The sequence below is a fragment of the Schistosoma mansoni genome, chromosome 4 (assembly GCF_000237925.1).
Source record: "Schistosoma mansoni strain Puerto Rico chromosome 4, complete genome".
In the NCBI taxonomy this organism is placed as follows: Eukaryota; Metazoa; Platyhelminthes; class Trematoda; order Strigeidida; family Schistosomatidae; genus Schistosoma; species Schistosoma mansoni.
Genome location: NC_031498.1, coordinates 24,030,023 through 24,049,760, shown reverse-complemented (window position 1 = coordinate 24,049,760; position 19,738 = coordinate 24,030,023). Strand labels below are relative to the sequence as shown.

At 34.0% G+C, this 19,738-nt stretch overlaps 1 protein-coding gene across 1 annotated transcript; it reads left to right on the top strand.

Moving 5' to 3' along the window:
- Positions 1–14,052: 14,052 nt before the first annotated feature.
- Smp_202730 (uncharacterized protein) lies at positions 14,053–14,217 on the top strand (the record flags this gene model as incomplete). Its single annotated transcript, XM_018797268.1, has 1 exon — positions 14,053–14,217. The coding sequence occupies one exon, from the start codon at positions 14,053–14,055 to the stop codon at positions 14,215–14,217; it is 165 nt and encodes a 54-aa protein (XP_018652326.1).
- Between the last annotated feature and the right edge of the window lie 5,521 nt (positions 14,218–19,738).

The window sequence follows — 19,738 nt, the reverse complement described above, 5'->3', positions numbered from 1 at the left end:
AAAATAACCCTGGCCCACAAGGGTATGTTATATAACTGTGAAGGATTTGTTAAGTATTTTAGTAGGTTTATGTATTGAACTCTAACTAATCAGGCCTAATGAGAAGGATCAGTCTATAAAGTTTAACCATGTATATGGATCCAAGCAAATGGCAAGGAAGACTATGGGCATCTTCAAGAAGTATTGCACTGTCGAAATTGATAATTACAGGATTCAAACTCCAAGTAGTAGCACTTTTTCTGAACCGCAATGGTTACTTAAAGTATATATTCTGTTGAGAATATATGGTAACAATATTGTTTACTACTGCGGTAGGAGAGAATGCATTTTCCATGCTGAATTATCAATCTCTTTAATTTAGATATTTTGACCATTTCACATACATTTTTAAGGTTTATTGGTAATAAATTGTATGATATGCTGTTAGAAGAGCAAAACTATCAGTCATCTATATACGAGTTAGAACATATTGCATATGTGCAACACCATTTCGCCACAGTGAGATAAAATTATCAGGACAGATCTCAAATTCAGAGTTGGATGGAGAATGCTGGTGAGCGGCCTATGCTCCTCCACAAGGGGTAACAGGCGTAAGTAAGTAAGTAAGTAAGATCTCAAATTAGAAGTTGCAATAACAGCAGTAATAGCTAATATCATGCATAATAAAAGGGAAGAAAAGCATAAGGAGATTTCAAGGCTCTTAATCTATGAGAATATGAAAAGTGGATACATCTGTACCGTCGCAAAGGACTCTGAGCTATGTCATTCAACGTCTCTAACAACTGCCTACGATAATTGCTTTGACCCCATCGAGTTAGTTTACACTTACCATTATGACATAGTCTAATCGTCAATGACCTCATGGACTGTCACTACGTCATCATCTGACCAACCCTAGGTTTCTTCCAACGTACTATTACATCAGATAGTATCATTCATTAACATAAGCTGTGATTAGATATTTGTAATATTGAAATCATTTAATGGTGTGTCCGCTAATGAAATCTATCATGAGCTATGCTGAAAAAATGGAACATTAAAAAACTTTTCATTGTCAATAGAATACAATTAAAAGTTCAAAAATAGAACACTTTACGAACACATTTCACCTAATCAAAAAGGACTCTGCGTTCAAGGCCAAGATCAGTGGAAGGCTGCCAAAGACGGTTACATTGCATCTTCATAATATTGCCAAAGCAATAGCCGTACATTTAGGGAAAACAAAATTGTATCCAAAAGAAATTTGTACAACCTCTTCTTCCACCATGGTCTTAATATCATAATTTTCTTTTATCCTTCTTCATACTTATCTTCTTTTTCAACCATTTGCTTCTCCTCCATCTTCTCCGCTGACATCCTACTGTCAACTGGTTCATTTCTGTTTCTGTAATCCTCTCGACTACATTTTATTTCAATTTCAACATTTTATCTTATCACGCTGAGCCATCCTTCCCCAATTATAATTTCCCTATTTATCTTCATGATGGATATTTAACCCCTGAACAATAAAACTATTATTAGTTCTCCTGACTAAAAAAAATTCTTTTAATACCTTTGTTTATTCTACCTCACTGTTACTATGCTAAACAGAAGTTTGTCATCACTATTATTGGGATTATTGTAATTCATATCATCCTGAAAAAAAGTTTATATATATTTGTGGTTGTACAGCTTTGAAAATAGATTCGCCTAAAAGGGAACTCTTTTCTCAACCAATCTTTCTTACTTAGTACTGTTTACTTGAATCTTCCAATTGATGTATAGGACTGTAATTGATCAGTCTCTTATTGACATATATGCATACTGTGCGTATTGTCTCGAAACTGCCTTAAGTCAGAAGCATTATAAACAGAGATGGATGGTGGCTAGGACAAAAAACGTGTCCTGGATTCCATTGTTAGCCGTCTTTACTTATAATAATCTACAATTTATTTGAAAAAAAGGAATACATGGATATTCTTCGAAATATGCGTCTCGTAAAATGGGACATATTATACCAATGAATGCGTACCTGTAGATCAATCAACTCTAGAAACTAAACACAAATGACAACATGGATAATATAATAAGCTATTTATTAGAGTCATGTTAAACGTTATGATACACTTTCAACCAATAATCAAGACTAACCAGTTTGGTCACTACTGAGTTCTATAACTTCTCAGCTTATATTAAATTTCCTTAAAGTATAATTTTATTCAGAATTCGAGACATTCATATATGAATAAGTTGACAGCTAAGAAGATGATTAAAATTCAAATTTTATCTTTCAAAGTAAACACGAAATGATTTACTAGACATAGAGTAAGTTTTCTCACATGAACTACGTTCATTTGGGAATATTTTACTTAAACCATTTCAGAAAGTTGTCGTCATTACTTTTTATTATAAGTTGCATCAAAAAGTGTATAAAAGAATGTTTTTTGATGTAGGTTTGTTCTCTGAGCTCGATGGTTTGGTCGTGGAGCTTTTTCTCTAAACACTTCAAACACTTCACTTCAACCCGCAGTTTGTGCTGATGATGTCGTTCGGAAGGACGATGAAAGCTCCACGACAAAACTATCCAGCTCCGAGAACAAACCTACATCAAAATCACCCACCTGAGCTACAAATCTTCTCCACCATCTCAAGAATGTATTTCACAATACCTTCAACGTGTTTCTCTAAATTTGGGCTGTAAACACATAATTAATCGAATCTTTTGTTGTTAACCATTACACTGTCTCGGTAAAGTTCCAAATCGAAAGTCGTATTCATGTAAGTACTGATTATAAAATTACTAGGGAGTGTAAGAAAAATCCTAATATCAAGAAGAAAATCCTTTTGTTTTCTTCATAAATTTCCTAACAGTAATTGGTAAAATGGTGAAATTAAGCATGAAATTGCTGTTATATCCCGACGACAATTATGAATGGTAACTTTTGAGATCTATTTACCGACCAATATAAAACATATATCTTTATTGCATAATCATCAAGTAGCTAAATTATGCATATTCATGTTCCTCTAATTATAAGCTTCATTTTGACCCACAGACTATTATTATACGATTTACCGTTGTTGAGTTATGCCCAGTCTACCAATTACATTCCCCCCACATTCACAGCCTCATTTGGCTAGATCTTGGACAAATGTTATTTTCTATTTTATGATACGGTGTGGTCTGTTTGGTTTGTATAATTACTCAGTATTTTTAAAATACATGATTGATATCACAGAGCCTGAGATTAGTGTTCTGGACTCAACGTGCTGGACCAGGATTATTGGCAAGACGAAATACTGTTTCACAATACTGTATTTAGTGTTGAACTTGATTAGCTGCCAGTTGCAATCAATAATATGCATATATAAATCCAACTGCTTATATACATTCCATCACTTAGAAGGCATCAAAGTTACCACAGTATGTTCAACAAAACTCTTAGAAAAAGAAGTGTTATAAGTACGTTTTCTACATATAACGAGAGAATTGTCACCTATCTAGTTATTTCAAAGACATTTATCAATCACCACATATCTTATGCACTTCTGAAGTGTACAACTACAACAACTGAGTCCACTGAAGTTCAGATCAATAAACTAGTTTCTTTTAGTTTGTCTAGTCATACTAAACCTGATTTCTGTCAAAACATTATTCTGATAAATAACTATAGAATAAGTATACTTACTAGATACAAATTGGTTAAAAATATTACAGTTAAAGATTGAAACATGGTCTTCTCATTTTAAGTATAACTAGTGTAGTGAACAAGAATACGACTGGGGACAATCAAATGTATTTAAACACAAATTACAAACTATCTCACTAAATTCTGATTACCATACAGCAAACAGTTAAATTGCAAAATAACAATCATCAAGCATTTTCCTACCAATTGCGTTTCATTTCTGTTCTTTCCTCATCGATCTTCCGCCAAAATACATTCTATGTCAGACCATCACCATATACTACTTATGAGGATATAAGTAGCCCACACATAATGTGAAGAGTTACGAACAGGAAATATAATAATAATATATATTCTGAAAATAATATTTACAGAATTCACACCAGTTTACAGGCATGATCAGATTGTTATAAAAATCAACATTTAATGTAGAGAACAAACATGAAATATAAGAAAGTTTTATGTTTGCTGGTTTAGTAATTGATAAATAGTTTATATATGGCAGGCCAATGCAACACCAGGGAACTTGTCATTTTTTCTTAAGTGGATAGCCTGATGATTAATCAACGTTGTTCTGTAAGGTTATTTCCAGTGCCAGAGCGAGTTATTGATAATTATTTACAACTAGAGAAATTAAGATTAAAGCAAAGAGCACGGAACAACAAAACAATGATAGCAAGTAAGAGGTTAAACACTTAAAGTTCCGATAATCTCACTTGTGGAGTAAGATACACTTGCAGGCGCTAGAGCATTTAATGCATTTTCAGAGGAGCAAAAGGCATTAATTGAGCGAACAAACAATGGGAGAGAGTTTAACATACGGATAGTTTGAGGTAATTATTCCAGAGCCTAGAAAACTTACGGGCAAAGTAATTCAATTAGCCATTATCAATGCTGATTTCTATTTGATATCAGTGAGTTAAAGAACATTTATAAATAACCCTCAAATCAAATAGGTAATAATGTTTGTTCATATCCATAATAACAAGTGTTGACATTCCTTAACTTAATCAACACTTTGATGTAAACAACTGTCATGGTTGATGAATATTAATTCATCAAATATAGATTGTTATTATTAATACTTTCTGATTAACATAACATAGAATGTTTCACATCATAAATGACACTTTTTTCTCCGGTAATAGAATGAATCTATACTATGAAATATGTTTACTTCAGTGTGAGTTGATTGATAATTAAAAAAATGAAACCGTTACCCCATTTCCCAATTTCATCATTACTTTCAACATGAATTTTTGATTAACATATTTTTTGGTCTTCATTAACTGAATTACTGAAGTGTAAATATGGTTGATTGAATATATAAACAAGCTTTAAAAAAAATGAAGAAAACAGTAATGGGATTAGTATTGAAGGTACTTGTCTAAAATCATTAGCATTAATTGATATTATTAAATTTCTAACTGTTTCGTCCTCTAAATCACAATAATTTTTGCTTTCTTGAGTGTCAAAGAGAAAAAGGTATCCACTTACTTCATAATTCCATAAACTGTAATGTTTTATTTGTATGAGGAGTTCGTAGAAAATTTTTAAATTTCACAGAATTCTCAGCTGTGAACGTCTATGAAGCTCTCGGTGGGTCGATGATTTTGGGTTGGATCCAAGGTGAGGATCACGTATACTTTATGCTGAAGAGCCCAATTCCAGGACAAAACACTTGCCCAGTCTTAATTTTTACCCAATTAAGTTCTTTTCTATAAAATAAATGATTTCATTTATTGATTTGAACATACAACAGAATCAAGTCATTAAGATGAGGTGCTTGAAATTTAAATATACCACAATAAGAACACCAAGAAACCAGGAAGACACTTTTTGATCAACAGTATTATGATTTCAGGCTAACCCTGGTGAAAAACAACAATGAACTACAATATATTTCGTCACCTAAATGTACTCTGTTATTCTAATGAGGTACTTTAACTAAAAAAAATCAAAAAAATATTCCCTTAATAAACCAAAGAGATCAGTTGAAGATACAAAATTTAATTTTGAAGTATATTTCCACTAATTGCTTATTATTATTACCTTTATTCAATATTACATTTTTGGTACAACATAGAATTCTCGGAACAATGTATTTCAGAAAAGTTTCCATTTCTTACTTCTTGATCCATCTTGACGACAAATAATGAATGATCGCCAGCTAGAAATTAGCAGTCCAGTCAATCGACATCTAAATAATGTTCATTTATTTCTCTACATATAGCCAGCAGCCACAATATCTCTGGTTGGGCCTTTTATAACTTGTACAACGAAAATTTGTACATTTTTCAGAAACATACAACATCAGATATTTATTTATTTATTTAAACACATAAATATTGGTACAAAGTGGCACCAGATATATATGTGCCACACAAATCTCATTTGATTTGTGTGAGGCCTATGATACTGTCTGGTTGCCTAATCCTGAACAGGTGGTTTTCTTAGGGGCCACACCCGGAGCCTTTGAACGAAAGATCTGATCCACAAGGCAGTGGAGCATCGTGAGGAGATGCAGTCCCATGGTAGCCGGTGACCAGCGATTGATTCGTACGCCATTTGTTCCCTGGAGCCAGCCCATGTGCACCATTGGTTTGGAATCAGGGTTTTCCAACTACCCTAGGTGGACTCGCCTTGTCCACCAACTCGGTTAAAGCGCCGGACATTCGCTTTTCGTCCTCTCAATTTCGTAAACAACACCTGTGGTACGAGAAGGCAGTGAGTAGGACTTCCCTGACAGAGGCTATATATTCGCTGGCCATGTGAGAGCATTTCTCTCGGCCTTACCAGGGCATTTGGGGGCACAAGATTAGATAACTTGTTGAAATGTGTGGATAACAGGGACAAGTAGCCCAGATATTCAAGTAGACCTCCTAGATAATTAATAATATCATGTTTTACACAATAATTTCATTAATTTTCAAACAAATTTGTTTTGTATTTTGGCTATGAAATTACTTTAATAAATACCTAATATTGATGAATAAGTAACAGAAAAACTACATATTATAAACTACTAATTTCAACTACTTATATATTGACAATAACTATCTGGGTTTTTTTTCGATTCATTCAAGAATTTCTTTAAAATATAATCTATACTCTTATTATCTCCGTGCATGGAGAGCAACTCGTTGACTCGTTCGAGGTAAAGACCGGTATCAGGCAAGGTTGCTTGCTCTCACCCTTTCTCTTTCTCCTGGTGATCGACTGGATCATGAAGACGTCAAAATCTGGAAGGAAGCACGGGATACAGTGGACAGCTAGGATGCAGCTGGACGATTTAGACTTCGCCGATGATCCGGCTCTTCTATCACACACGCAAAAACAAATGGAGGAGATGCAGAGGTGAGGGAGAGGATCGGTAAAGCAAGAGCAGCATATTTACAACTGAAGAACATCTGGAAATCAAAACAATTGCCAGCCAACACCAAAGTCAGAATTTTCAATACAAATGTCAAGACGCTTTTACTGTATGGAGCTGAGACGTGTTGAACTACGAAAATCATCATCCAGAAGATACAGGTGTTCATTAACAGTTGACTAGGCAAAATAATTCGGATCCGTTGGTCAGACACTGTCAGTAACATTCTATTGTGGGAGAGAACGAACGAGATTTCAGTGGGGTAAGAAATCAGGAAGAAGCACTGGAAGTGGATAGAACACACCTTAAGGAAATCACCCAACTGCGTCACAAGGCAAGACCTCACATAGACTCCTGAAGGCCAAATGAGAGCAGGAAGACCAAAGAATACAATACACCGAGAAATGGAGACAGACATGCGAAAAATGAACAACAACTGGATAGAACTATAAAGGAAGACCGAGGACAGAGTGGGTTGGAGAATGCTGGTTGGTGGCCTATGCTCCTATTGGGAGTAACAGGCGTAAGCAAGTAAGTAAGTCTTATTATCTCGTTTTAATTTTAATGAAATATGATGGCTTAGGTAGACTGAAATGTTTTATTTCTCAGATAATACAATCTGGTTTATTAATTCGTTAAAAAACAAACCATCATTAATGAACATTGTCTTATTTAAAATGAAGTATGAAACAGGAAATTGTTTTTAGCTGCTTATTGTTAATATTTAAAATGAAATAGACAGAATTGAAATATTCATTTCAACATAATGATTAATAAATAAGTATATATAAGCGAACAATATTGTTTTCGATTGGATCCTCATCAGACTTTACTCTAATATACAGTAATATTTATATGCATATACAAAATTATTAAACCAATAAAGGCAATTCGAGCCAACAATCCAAGTATTTGTGTTCATAAGAAATTTCTAACATCCTTATCTCTCTCCCTTGGCCTTACATAAATGATTTTATTTTCCATACTCTTTCTTCGCATCAATAGGCCTCAACATACATAAAGAAAAAAGCAAGCTTCTCAAGTACAACACGGAGAACACCAACCAAATAACACTTGATGGCGAAACTCTGGAAGAGGTGGAAACATTCAAGTACCTGGGGAGCATCGTTGATAAACAAGGAGGATCGGATGCAGATGTAAAGGCGAGGATTGGCAAAGCTAGGGCAGCATTTCTACAATTGAAGAACATATGGAACTCAAAACAACTCTCAACCAATTTCAAGGTCAGAATCTTTAATACGAACGTCAAGGAACTCCTACTGTATGGAGCTCAAACGTGGAGAACAACTACTGCCATCATCAGGAAGGTACAAGTATTTATAAACAGTTGTCTACGCAAAATACTCAACATCCATTGGCCGGATACTATCAGCAACGGCGTCTTATGGGAGAGGACAAACCAGCTTCCGGCTGAAGAGGAAATTAGGAAAAGCCGTTGGAAGTGGATAGGACACATATTAAGGAAATCACCGATGTGCATTACAAGGCAATTCCTAACTTGGAATCCGGAAGGGAAGTGGAAAAGAGGAAGGCCAAAGAACACATTACGCCGGGAAATAGAAGTAGATATGAAAAGGATGAATGTTAACTGTAAAGAACTGGAAAGGAAGGCTCAGGACAGAGTTGGATGGAGAATGTTGGTGAGCGGTCTATGCTCCTCGACGAGGGGTATCAGGCGTAAGTAAGTAACTCTTTGTTCGTTTATTTTTCTTCACACCCTCCTACCACTTTTTTCCCCATATATACGTTTCACGATTCAATTATCTGAATGTTTCTTATTGCGTAATCTTATAATTTTTATGAATGCTATTTCGGTGTCTAGATTTCTCTAATCATTGACATATTTCCCATTATGTAACATTGATTCAAGCCTTTATTATCCTTATCACAACCAGCACACCTGTCATCAAACTACCAATTTACATTTTTCACTTATTATGTTTAGTTATGTAATCTATTCCACTGTTATCATCGACTCATGAACTGCCTTGATTGGTTTAATTATTTCATATATCCATATAAATATTACTGTATATCATGATTTCAACTATAAAATTACTAAAATCTCTACAAAACCCCTTTCTGATAATAATCATATGTTCACTAGTGACTGACTTCGAGAAAAACTTCCTGTAGTTTTAGTGAGAAGCAGCGACCAGTAGAGTTCAAACCACGTCTGTTGTAAAGATATCGACTCACTGAAGACAATGGTGGACGGTTGCTCAGTTTCGTGGATTGGTTGAAGTTAAACATTAACACCATTGAATGCTGACTAGCTCAGTGGTTCTACAGATTAAGCTCTCGCTCGCGAGACCGATAAGTCCTGTGTTTGAATCTCGGGAGGCAGGATCGTGGATGCACACTATTGAGGAGTCCCATACAAGCACGAAATGACCATTCAGTGCTTCCAGGTTTTCCATAGTGGTCTAGCTTCAATTGACTCATGATTTCAACTATAATATTAGAGTAAAGCCTAAGGAGAATCTAATCGAAATCAATATTTTTCACTTATATGTGTTGTTCTAAATCACAATATGAGAATTTTTCAAACTTTTTATCAAATAAAGTATTTGTTAAGGAACTTTTTCAACGCTTATTATTTAGAACACCCCATGAACATTCAGTTGTTACACATGACTGCTCATATATTCTTAGATACAATCTGTTAATATTGTGTGTAGCATGAAAATGTTAACAAACAAGACTGATTTATCGTTTTTTTCTTATTTTAGCCTAAAGATAATTTAGTTGAAATAAATTTAGTTATTCACATTGCTCTCAATCCAATACGGTAAAGTAACTTGATAAAGTCTACTCAAACGGATTTGTACATTATTCAGTATATTAAAACTTAACATAAGTTTGTATTTGCTGTTCATATATATATACAGTTGACTGACCATAATATGATGGAAATTATGAACAAGTGAAAGAGACAGAATAAACCCTGGATCTTATAAATGTAGAGATCAGTGATTCTGATAGGTTTATCTTATTCGTATCACTCATAAAGTTGAGAAATGTATGTATATATATTTTGCATGGTTATAAATTATTTTCATGAACATAAACTTCGATCAATTCACTGAAATGATGACATGTGACAACTTTTAGTGATAGTTGATATTAAAACGACTTGTAAATGTATCCGACCAACGAACATGGAGCGTCTTGAGTAAACAGCTATTTATAAATACCATTATCGTCTTCATAATGGTTGTAATAGTTATCGAAGTCTCAGCTCCATACGAAAAAACTGTCTCGACGTTCGTATTGAAGATTCAGACTTAAATGTTGGTTGACAGTTGTATTGAGTTCCATATGTTGTTCACATGTAGGAATGCTGCGTTTACTGTGTCAACCCTTACATTTACATCCACACTACATCCTACTTTTTTATCGATTATTCTGTCCAGGTACGAAAAACTTTCCATTTCTTCCAGTGGGTCTCAGACAAGTATGATTGGGTTGATAATTTCTTTGTTGTGTTTTAGAATCCTGCTTCTTTCTCTATGTATGTTGGAACCTATTGCTGTAGATGCAGCTGCTACACTGACCGAATTCACCTGCATTGGTTTTTTTATCAAATAAATGAACCATGTCAACTGAGAAATCTGAATCATCTACCCACGTCCAAGCTACCCATTGTGTTCTGCGCTTCCTCTCAGATATCGAGGTCTTTATAATCCACTCGACCGTCAAGAGAAAGAGAAAGGGAGAAAGTAAGCATCCATGTCTGACACCCATCCTGACTTGGAACGTATCTGTGAGCTGCCGTTTCATATACGACTCTGTAATGTAGTCTATGGTAATAATTCGGCATGTTGGTGACAATCCTCTCAGGAACACCACAGAGTAGAAGAATGTTCCATAAGGTTCTCTTTTTCAATCTGTCAAATATTGTTTCATAGTTGAGGAAACTGGTATGATAAGTTCCATTCAATTAATCGTTCAAAAATAGTCATTAGTTTCAAGATCTGCTCGGTACACGATAAATCCTCATGTAATCCAGTCTTTTGGTCTCGAAGTTGAGTGTTCACCAACTCATTCATTAAATTCAGAATTACTCTATTAAAAATGTTTCTCATTACAGATAATAATGTGATGCCTATACAGTTTTCACATTTGCTTAGATCTCCTTCATTAGGTATTCCGATGAGGTATTCTTCTTTCCAGTCTGTAGCTACATGTTCTTCTGCCTAAATCTTTGTGAATAGAATGTAGAGAATGTTTCAAGTTACCTCTCTGTTCGAATTCATTGATTCAATAGATATACTGTCTTGTCCCTATGTTTTCCCACTGTTGATTTGTCGAATTTCTTCGATTGTTAGTGGGGGAACAGTAGCTGTAGCGTATTTTGAAAGTAACTCTGACCAACAATTATTATTATAAATATTATTTTATTATTTCGTACAATCTTTATAAAAAACGGATGTGTTATGTTAACATATGGATACTTAGTTGACCAGTATATTTTGGATTTAGTGTTTAAATCTATCTACTCAATTAAGAAATAAAGTGATTGATATTATATAGTTGAGATCATAAGAACAACCATGGAAAACCTGGAAACACTGGACGGCTGTTTCGTTCTATTGTGGGACTCCTCAGCAGTGCGCATGCACGATCCCGCCTCGCGAGATTCGAACCCAGGACCTGTCAGTCTCGCGTGTGAGCACTTAACTGATAGACTATTGATTGATATTAATTAGTTAGCAAAGGTTTTGTTACATTATATGCAAATAGATTCGATTTTATTTACTACTGTTATTCTTCAATGTTAGTTGTTTTAACAAAATTTAAAATTATCGCTTTATTTTAATAAAATACTTTTACTTGAATGTGATTGGTTGATTTTAACTTTTCCCATCATGTTGATTGGTCCATTCAAATTAGAATTATTATAAAAATATTTTTGGTTACTAAGAGAAAATTTATTGTTTAAATGATATTTGTCATGATAACAATATGGAATACATTTTGTGAAATGTAAGTTATACCGAATGAATTTTATTTAGTTTATATTTTATTTTACTAACATTACCCATATGACTTTTTTTCTTCTTTGTATTTGTTCTTTTTCGGCAAAATATTTGAATGAAAACTATACTTGTAAGCAAAGATGGATAGTGGATAGAAGTGGAATCCAGAAAGTACGTTTCGTTCTATTTGGGACGAGTCAGATAGATGTACCTGCATCTCACAGTTGATGTTCACTCTGGGACTTGAACCCAGCACCTTTCGCTGCAGACGCGCGTCCTGGATTCCACTGCAAGCCACTATCCATCTTTGCTTATAATGCTTGTGAATTAAGGCTATATCGAGGCAATACTCAAAGTATGCACATATGCCAATTAGAAACTGACCAGTTGCAGTGTTAAACATCAATGGGAAGATTCAAACAAACAATACTAAGTGAATGAAAACTATAGTGTTTTTATATTTCTTTTCACAATACAATATATGTTAAAGATATCTTATTCAAGTCACCTTTTTTGCACTATAATAATTAAAAGGAAAATATTCAAATTCAAAGAATTGTTATCATATCATCTTGGAAAAATAGGATTGTTTTAAACCTAAATTCTTGAAGACTTCTCATTTAATTTCATTCCGACTACTAGAAACTTGTTTGTAAAAATAAATAACTTGAGTATCCCCAAATAAAGAGATTATTAAAATTTAAAGAGGATAAGATCATTACCAAGAATATTTGTTCGGTTACGTTTTATAACAAAATATATTAAAACTCCTAAAGTTGCAATCCTTAAGAATTCATTTCTGCAGCAATTTGGAAGACTCTTCCGGTCTCCCACAGTGTTCGGACGTTCCATGTAACTAGATAAATGGTTGCTCTGGTTGTTAGAAGGTGCATCAGCCTCATGACTTCCGAAGGAACTCGGCTTTCATCATGAGATGTCATAATTATTCCTTTAACTCCCAGGGCAAAGTTCAAATGGTTTGAATAATTTTTTTCTGGTTAGCGTTTTTTAGCAAGTTGGTTTTCCACGGGATGGGGTCGCTAACCCCATGCTCAACCCTCCTCCTTTGTGTGGGCTTGGGACCAGCAGAAGCCCCCGGAGGAGCTTCAGGCGGAGTTTGTAAATAGAAATAGTACTGCTACAGTTTTACAATATACTAAATGAGCTTCATGTTAAAGGAACTAATAATAATACTCCTGGTAGGCGGCCTATGCTCCTCCATGAGGGTTAACAGGCGTAAGTAAGTAAGTAAGTAAGTATCCACCTTCAATGTCTTTACCTACTCTCCTCTTTAACTGAAAGCTAGTTTGTTTTCAGACATAGTAGACTTTTTTGATTGTATCTAATCACTGATCATAGTTCATTTAAATTTTAACCAGTACATAATTGGCCTACTTTATCAATGCATATAATAAATAAACTACATTATGTAGAACTATTTCAGTTAATTTAACTCTTTAATCAGAAAGGGGTTTTGTGGATATTATAGCAATTTAATAGCTGAATTCATAAGTCAATTAAAGCTAGACCTGAAATAACTTGACGACCGTTTCGTCCTAATATGGGACTCCACAGAAGTGAGTATCCATGATACCTCCAGCAAACTCGTTATAATCACTGACATGAAAGTCTTCACTCAGTATAACAATCACATCACTAAAATGAATTAACATTTATTTATGAGTGATAATTATAATAAAATATAAAACAAATCAAAACTCATATTTTCATTTCATACTCAACTAAACAATACGATAATATGTTTACCCATAAATTTACTTGCTATAGCAAGTGAATTTAAACTTCACCCCATTGCACAATCATGTTCCTATCAGGACTCAGTAGCTAAGTGGATGACGTGATGACATTTGAAGCGAACGGGACTAAGTTCGAGTTCCAGAGTGAACATCAACTCTGAGATGCAGATACATCAAGTTGATGAGCCCCAGATAGGACGAAAACGCGCTTTCTGGATTCCACTTCTAGACACTATCCATCTTTTCTTATTATGTTTACAAATGTTATTTGCTTTGGATTTAGATTTTTCATACTGATCACTTTATATGTGAATAGTTCTAACTATAGTCTACAGATTGACTATATTGTACTAAACAGTTTATTATTCAGCTCATGTCAACTTGTTAAATCTATAACATTCAGTAATTATGATTAAACATTTGAATTTGTTAACATTGAATCTTAAAGCCTAATAAATTAATTTCAAATTAAAATGTATATTGTTTTATGTGTTTTACTGATATAAATTGAATAATCATATGATAAAACGGAAGTAACTTATTCAAAATCATAACAAATAAACAAATCCATTAGAAACAAAGACACTATACAGTCTTGTATTTTGTTTGTCTGTTTTTTGTTTTCTTCTTTTTTTGTAGTTTCATATGAATTATGCATTCCATGACTGATGACTAATGATTAAAATATGTGTTTACTACTACTAGTTTTCGATCATAGGGGTTTTCGAAGCATTGCCCGTATATCATGGGAACATCGAGTAAGTAATGCAGTTGTTTGGAAACGCATACTAGGTAAGGATAGCAAATCGATTGATGAAGTAGTGAAACTTCATCAGTTGAGATGGCTGGGATACGTGTTACGGTTGCCCAACTACCGACTGCCTCGATGTGCGATGTTTTATGGTGTAGGAGTAGGTTGGAAGAAAGCTAGTGGCAACCAGGACAAAACGTGACACAAAACCATAAAGTCACTGACAAATGGAGTGAGCCATGTTGGTAGGTGTAGACTACCTGGTTGGGATTCGCGAGATGATAGAAATCGATGGTTAGAGACTAGGAATGAAATGACTCAAAATCATTTGCAATGGCAAAGGTGCATCCACCCTTGTGCTCTGCCAAATTCTAATTTTCTGAATTCTTCATGTCTCTATCGCTTTTTCTCTTTCCAAATTTATTTCACTGGATTATACTCCTTGAATGACATGTTCAAACCCTAATCTTTCGGATTACTGCTTATACTCTTAATACTATTATAACTATGGGATTTGAATCGACAACTACATCTCTGTGCTGATGTGATATGGCAGCTCGAACTGATGTACATACGTAAAACGTTCTACGTTGTGACTGACTTACTATTAAATAATTAAAACGAAATCATGTTTATTTTTATTTCACTACTACTATTATTAAATAATCTGTAATTTAATTATCTATTTCAAATTGCTTCCATAGGAATATATAACAAATATATTTATCAATATACTTAAAAATTAAATGTTAAATTGTATAAAACATTCATAAGCTTAGTGATACTACTTGATATTGCTTTACATCGAACGTTTTACAAAAGGATAATTGCGATGATTTATGATTGTTTCATTCACATATACATATCTTAGATGGATGCTGGCTCAGTTGTCTAGTGGTTAAGCGCTCGCGCGCGAGACTGGGTTCGAAACTCGCGAGGTGGGGTCGTTGATGAGTACTGCTGAGGAGTCCCACAATAGGACGAAACGGCCGTCCAGTGCTTCTAGGTTGGATGGTGGCTAGCAGTCGAATTCAGGACTCGCGTTTCGTCCTATTTCAGACTCGTCAGATGGATGTACTTGAACCCCACAGTTGTTGTTCACTTCAGAACTGGAATTGATTAACATTCGCTTCAGAAGCCATCATGTTATCTACTTAGCTACCATGTTGAGGTAGAAACAGGATGCACATATGCCAATAAGGAACTGATCAATTGAAGTCCTAAACATCAATGGGAAGATTCAAACAAACAGCAATAAAATAAATTGAAACTTCACCTCATTGCACAATTTAGTGACTATTTGGACTTTGAATCTAAGTGGACAACGTGATGACTTTGGAAGCGAATTGTACTGCGTTTGAGTTTCATAGTGAACGTTAACTCTGAAATACATGTAAATCCAGCTCAGTCGTTCCAACGAGGACGAAACACGCTTTCTGGATTCCACTGCTATCCACCATCCGTCTTTGCTTATAATGTTTGTGAATTAAGACGATATCGAGGCAATCTGCATAGGATGCACATATGCCAATACGAGACTGATCAGTTACAGTCCTGAACATCAGTGGGAAGAATTAAACAAATAATACAAAAATAAATTATAATACAATTACCTAAAATTACACCATTGTCCCTACTTCTTTTAGTTATTTCATCGGTTAAGTGAATAACCTTTGTATACCGACTAGTTTACTAAAATATTAACAGTTTAATTTCAAAATATTCATTTTCATATTTACAAATCATCTACTAATATATGGTGAATTCAGTAATATCTACATATAATTTCAAAAGATGATTGTAATTTCAAGTGTTGATATCCTTCAAAATTAGTAAAATTCCAGTTGCTTAAGTTATTTTTTTATTGGCAAGAAATATCAATGTAAGAATGTCAAAAATAGGTGACTTATTCCTTTGATTAAAACAACATGAGAGTGTATCTGAATCTTACTTCAATTCTTCAAATAAGTGAATATATCTTTACCCTTCATAACAGAAATTCCGGTGTGATTAACAAAATTCAACCATTGAATATAGTTTAAAACTGATTGAGTTTAGAATTGAGAACCATCAGTCTCATATTCGTTGTTCTGAAGTCTTAATGTTGATCCCTACGCCAAAAAGTACTTTATGCAACTCTTGGAAGATTTTCGTATGAGTACTGGATTTAAATTATTGTTTAACTGAAATGTGTTCATGATTTCCATAAGAGCATTCTTAACGAAAATTTCGTGAACCTGATGATAACATAGTTCAGACATAGGATATAAACATAACTTATATCAAATCTTTAATCGATATTTTCAATTCCAAAACAGTATTAGAGTAGCTGAAAATGGATATCCCATAGTAACTCAATACATTACTAGATGTTTGATTACAATGAGTTATTTCCAGAAATATTTCAAATAGGTAATCTATAATGTGCATTTAATTTAAGGAGGAACAGAAGAAGTGTTTCAAAATAATTCTTTTCCAAGTATTTGTTATCTATCTTTTGTTTTATAATCTCAGAGGTTACCGGCATCCAAACAACTGTTCACTCTTTCAAATAGCTCTTCATTATTGTTTAACATTAGTATACAGTTTTAAATTCAAAACATAATATCAATACCATTTATTTGTCAACCCCTACACGTAATGAAAGTCATAGGAATCCGGTAAAATAGAATACCGTTTACTGAAGTTCCCTTCTTTGAGCTATTCATTAGGAGCATTATGATAAGTTGTAAACACTAGAAAATCCGATCCATAACTAATGCACATACTGAGCAAAATAAGTAATGTAAAGCAAATTCGAAATTAAAAGGTTTGTCAAGTAGTACAAAAGGAATTCATAACTTAAAAATCTACCCGAGAACTCTCCACCCTAATGAAATAGACCAAAAACAACTTTAAAAGGAACAGGGAACAATTATATCATTCAAGCTATTAGTTGATCAACCTCGGTATCGTAATGTTTTTTTTAAAGTACCATATTCTTAGCAAAACTATCGTTTTTTTCTGGTTAACGTTTTTTCAGCGAGTGAGTTCTTCTACGGGATGGGGTCGCTAACCCCATGCCCAAACCTCCTCCTTTACTCGAGCTTGGGACCGGCAGTAACTCTGGAAGAGCTACAGGCGGAGTTGGCAAAACTATCAATATTAATTAAATTATTTGCCTGGCTTTCATTATTTGTTCCATAAGTCAAATAAATTTATGATTAGAACCTGAATAAATACTGTGGATAACCTTAAATTAATAATAAATAATAAATATAGAAAAAAAGATCTTTAGTAAAACTAAATAGGTCAGCTGTGAATAAATGTTATCAGGATAACTATTATAGCATAAGTAATGGTATTTTAATTATGATACAAATGTACAATAGAAAATTGATAAATGTAAGTAGTAAGAATTGGTTAATTAGTTCACTTCAAGAGAAATTGAGAATCAAAAAACCCTAACTAAATAAACATGAGGCTTAGTCTTTATAGAGTGATCAATATTGCAAGGTCGAAATATATATAAAAAAACTGGTTTCTGTTTAGACCAGCATATCTCTATTATAAGGACATTTCAAGAATGAAGTGATTAAGATGTGGTATCACTCGTAGAATGGCATTTCCTGGAGTACCAGTGAAAATCAAGTGTCCAAGTGTCCACACATGATTTTGGTACTTATTGAGTATATGACTTTCATAGACTAAAACAACATCATTTGACGTTTTGTTCGTTTTATGATCCCTCGAGATTAGCGTTTAGTGTTATTTAGCCCACCGAGCCATGATTTTTCATTGGATTCACAAGAACCTATATCACTGGTCAGCATACACGAGTTATATCTTAAGTATATATCCCACTGTCACATCCCATACTACCAGAGGATAACTGTCCAGTTATAGAGTGTATTAACTACAATCTAATCTGTGAATAGCCAACATTATACTTATTTTGGAATCACACTCTTGGAACTTTAAATAAATCACGGGAGTTTAAAGAACGAAAAAACAATTAGTTATTCCTCAAGTACTATGTGACAGTAACGTAGTTAGAGATAGTCAACAGGAAACTTTGAAGCTAATTTGACTATTATGTGGTATTCGTCAGTATTGCATATCTTTAACTTTCAGAGGACTGGTGCTCACCGGCAGCACATTACGACTTAATCGATAGACTTTTATCAGTACCAAAAAGAGTAGACAAATATGACATTATGATCAGCATGAGTTTTGTGGAGACCACCATTGAAAACCTGGAATCACTGGACGGTCAGTTTATCATAGTATGGGACCCTTTATTAGTGGGCATCCACGATCCAAAAGTGGGACTTGAACCGAGGACCTTAGGTCTCGCGCGCGGACGCTTAACATCTAAACCACTGAGGCGGTATCCAACGGTGTTAATGTCTAAATTCGACTCAAGAATTCAACTACTAAAATTACCCTAATCTCCACAAACCTCATTCTGATCATAATCATCATATGCTCACTAGTGACTGGCCTCAAAATGATTTCCTGGAGTTCTAGTGAGAAGCCACGACCAGTGAAGTCTATTCCGTATTAGGTAAAGACAGGTATCTACCTCAGTCAATAAATGAATGATTGCGCCAGATCATGAATCAATTAGAGTTAAATATTAACACTGTATTAATATAAACACCAATAGAGCGATTCATCTTTAATTATAAATGGCCATCTGTACACGGGTGCCGAGCTTCAAACAGAATGAAATACTCATCCTTTATTCTGTTGCTAGTCATATTTCCCCTTTCCTATAATAAAATTTTCAATTCAATTTTTCCAACACTAAATGACGTAATTCATAAATAAGAAGTATATTGAAAAAGTCACATTTTCACAATAAACATGTTTTTCTAACAGTGTTAAAAAATGGTTGGACTATGATAACAATAATCATGATAAATATAACAATGTCATTCATATAATAGTAACCATATGATTTGTCATTTCTATCATTATTTGTATAGCAATGAAAATATTATTTGTTTTGTCAGTCTTCAAATTGGCAACATCTGTTATAATAGAAAAATAAAAATACACTTTGTATTGTTTGTTTGAATCTTCCCATTGATGTTTTTAGGACAGGCAACTGGTCAATCTCTAATTGGCATATGTGCATACTAGGTGTATTGCCTCGATATTGCCTAAATTCACAAGCATGATAAGCAAAGATGGATAGTGGA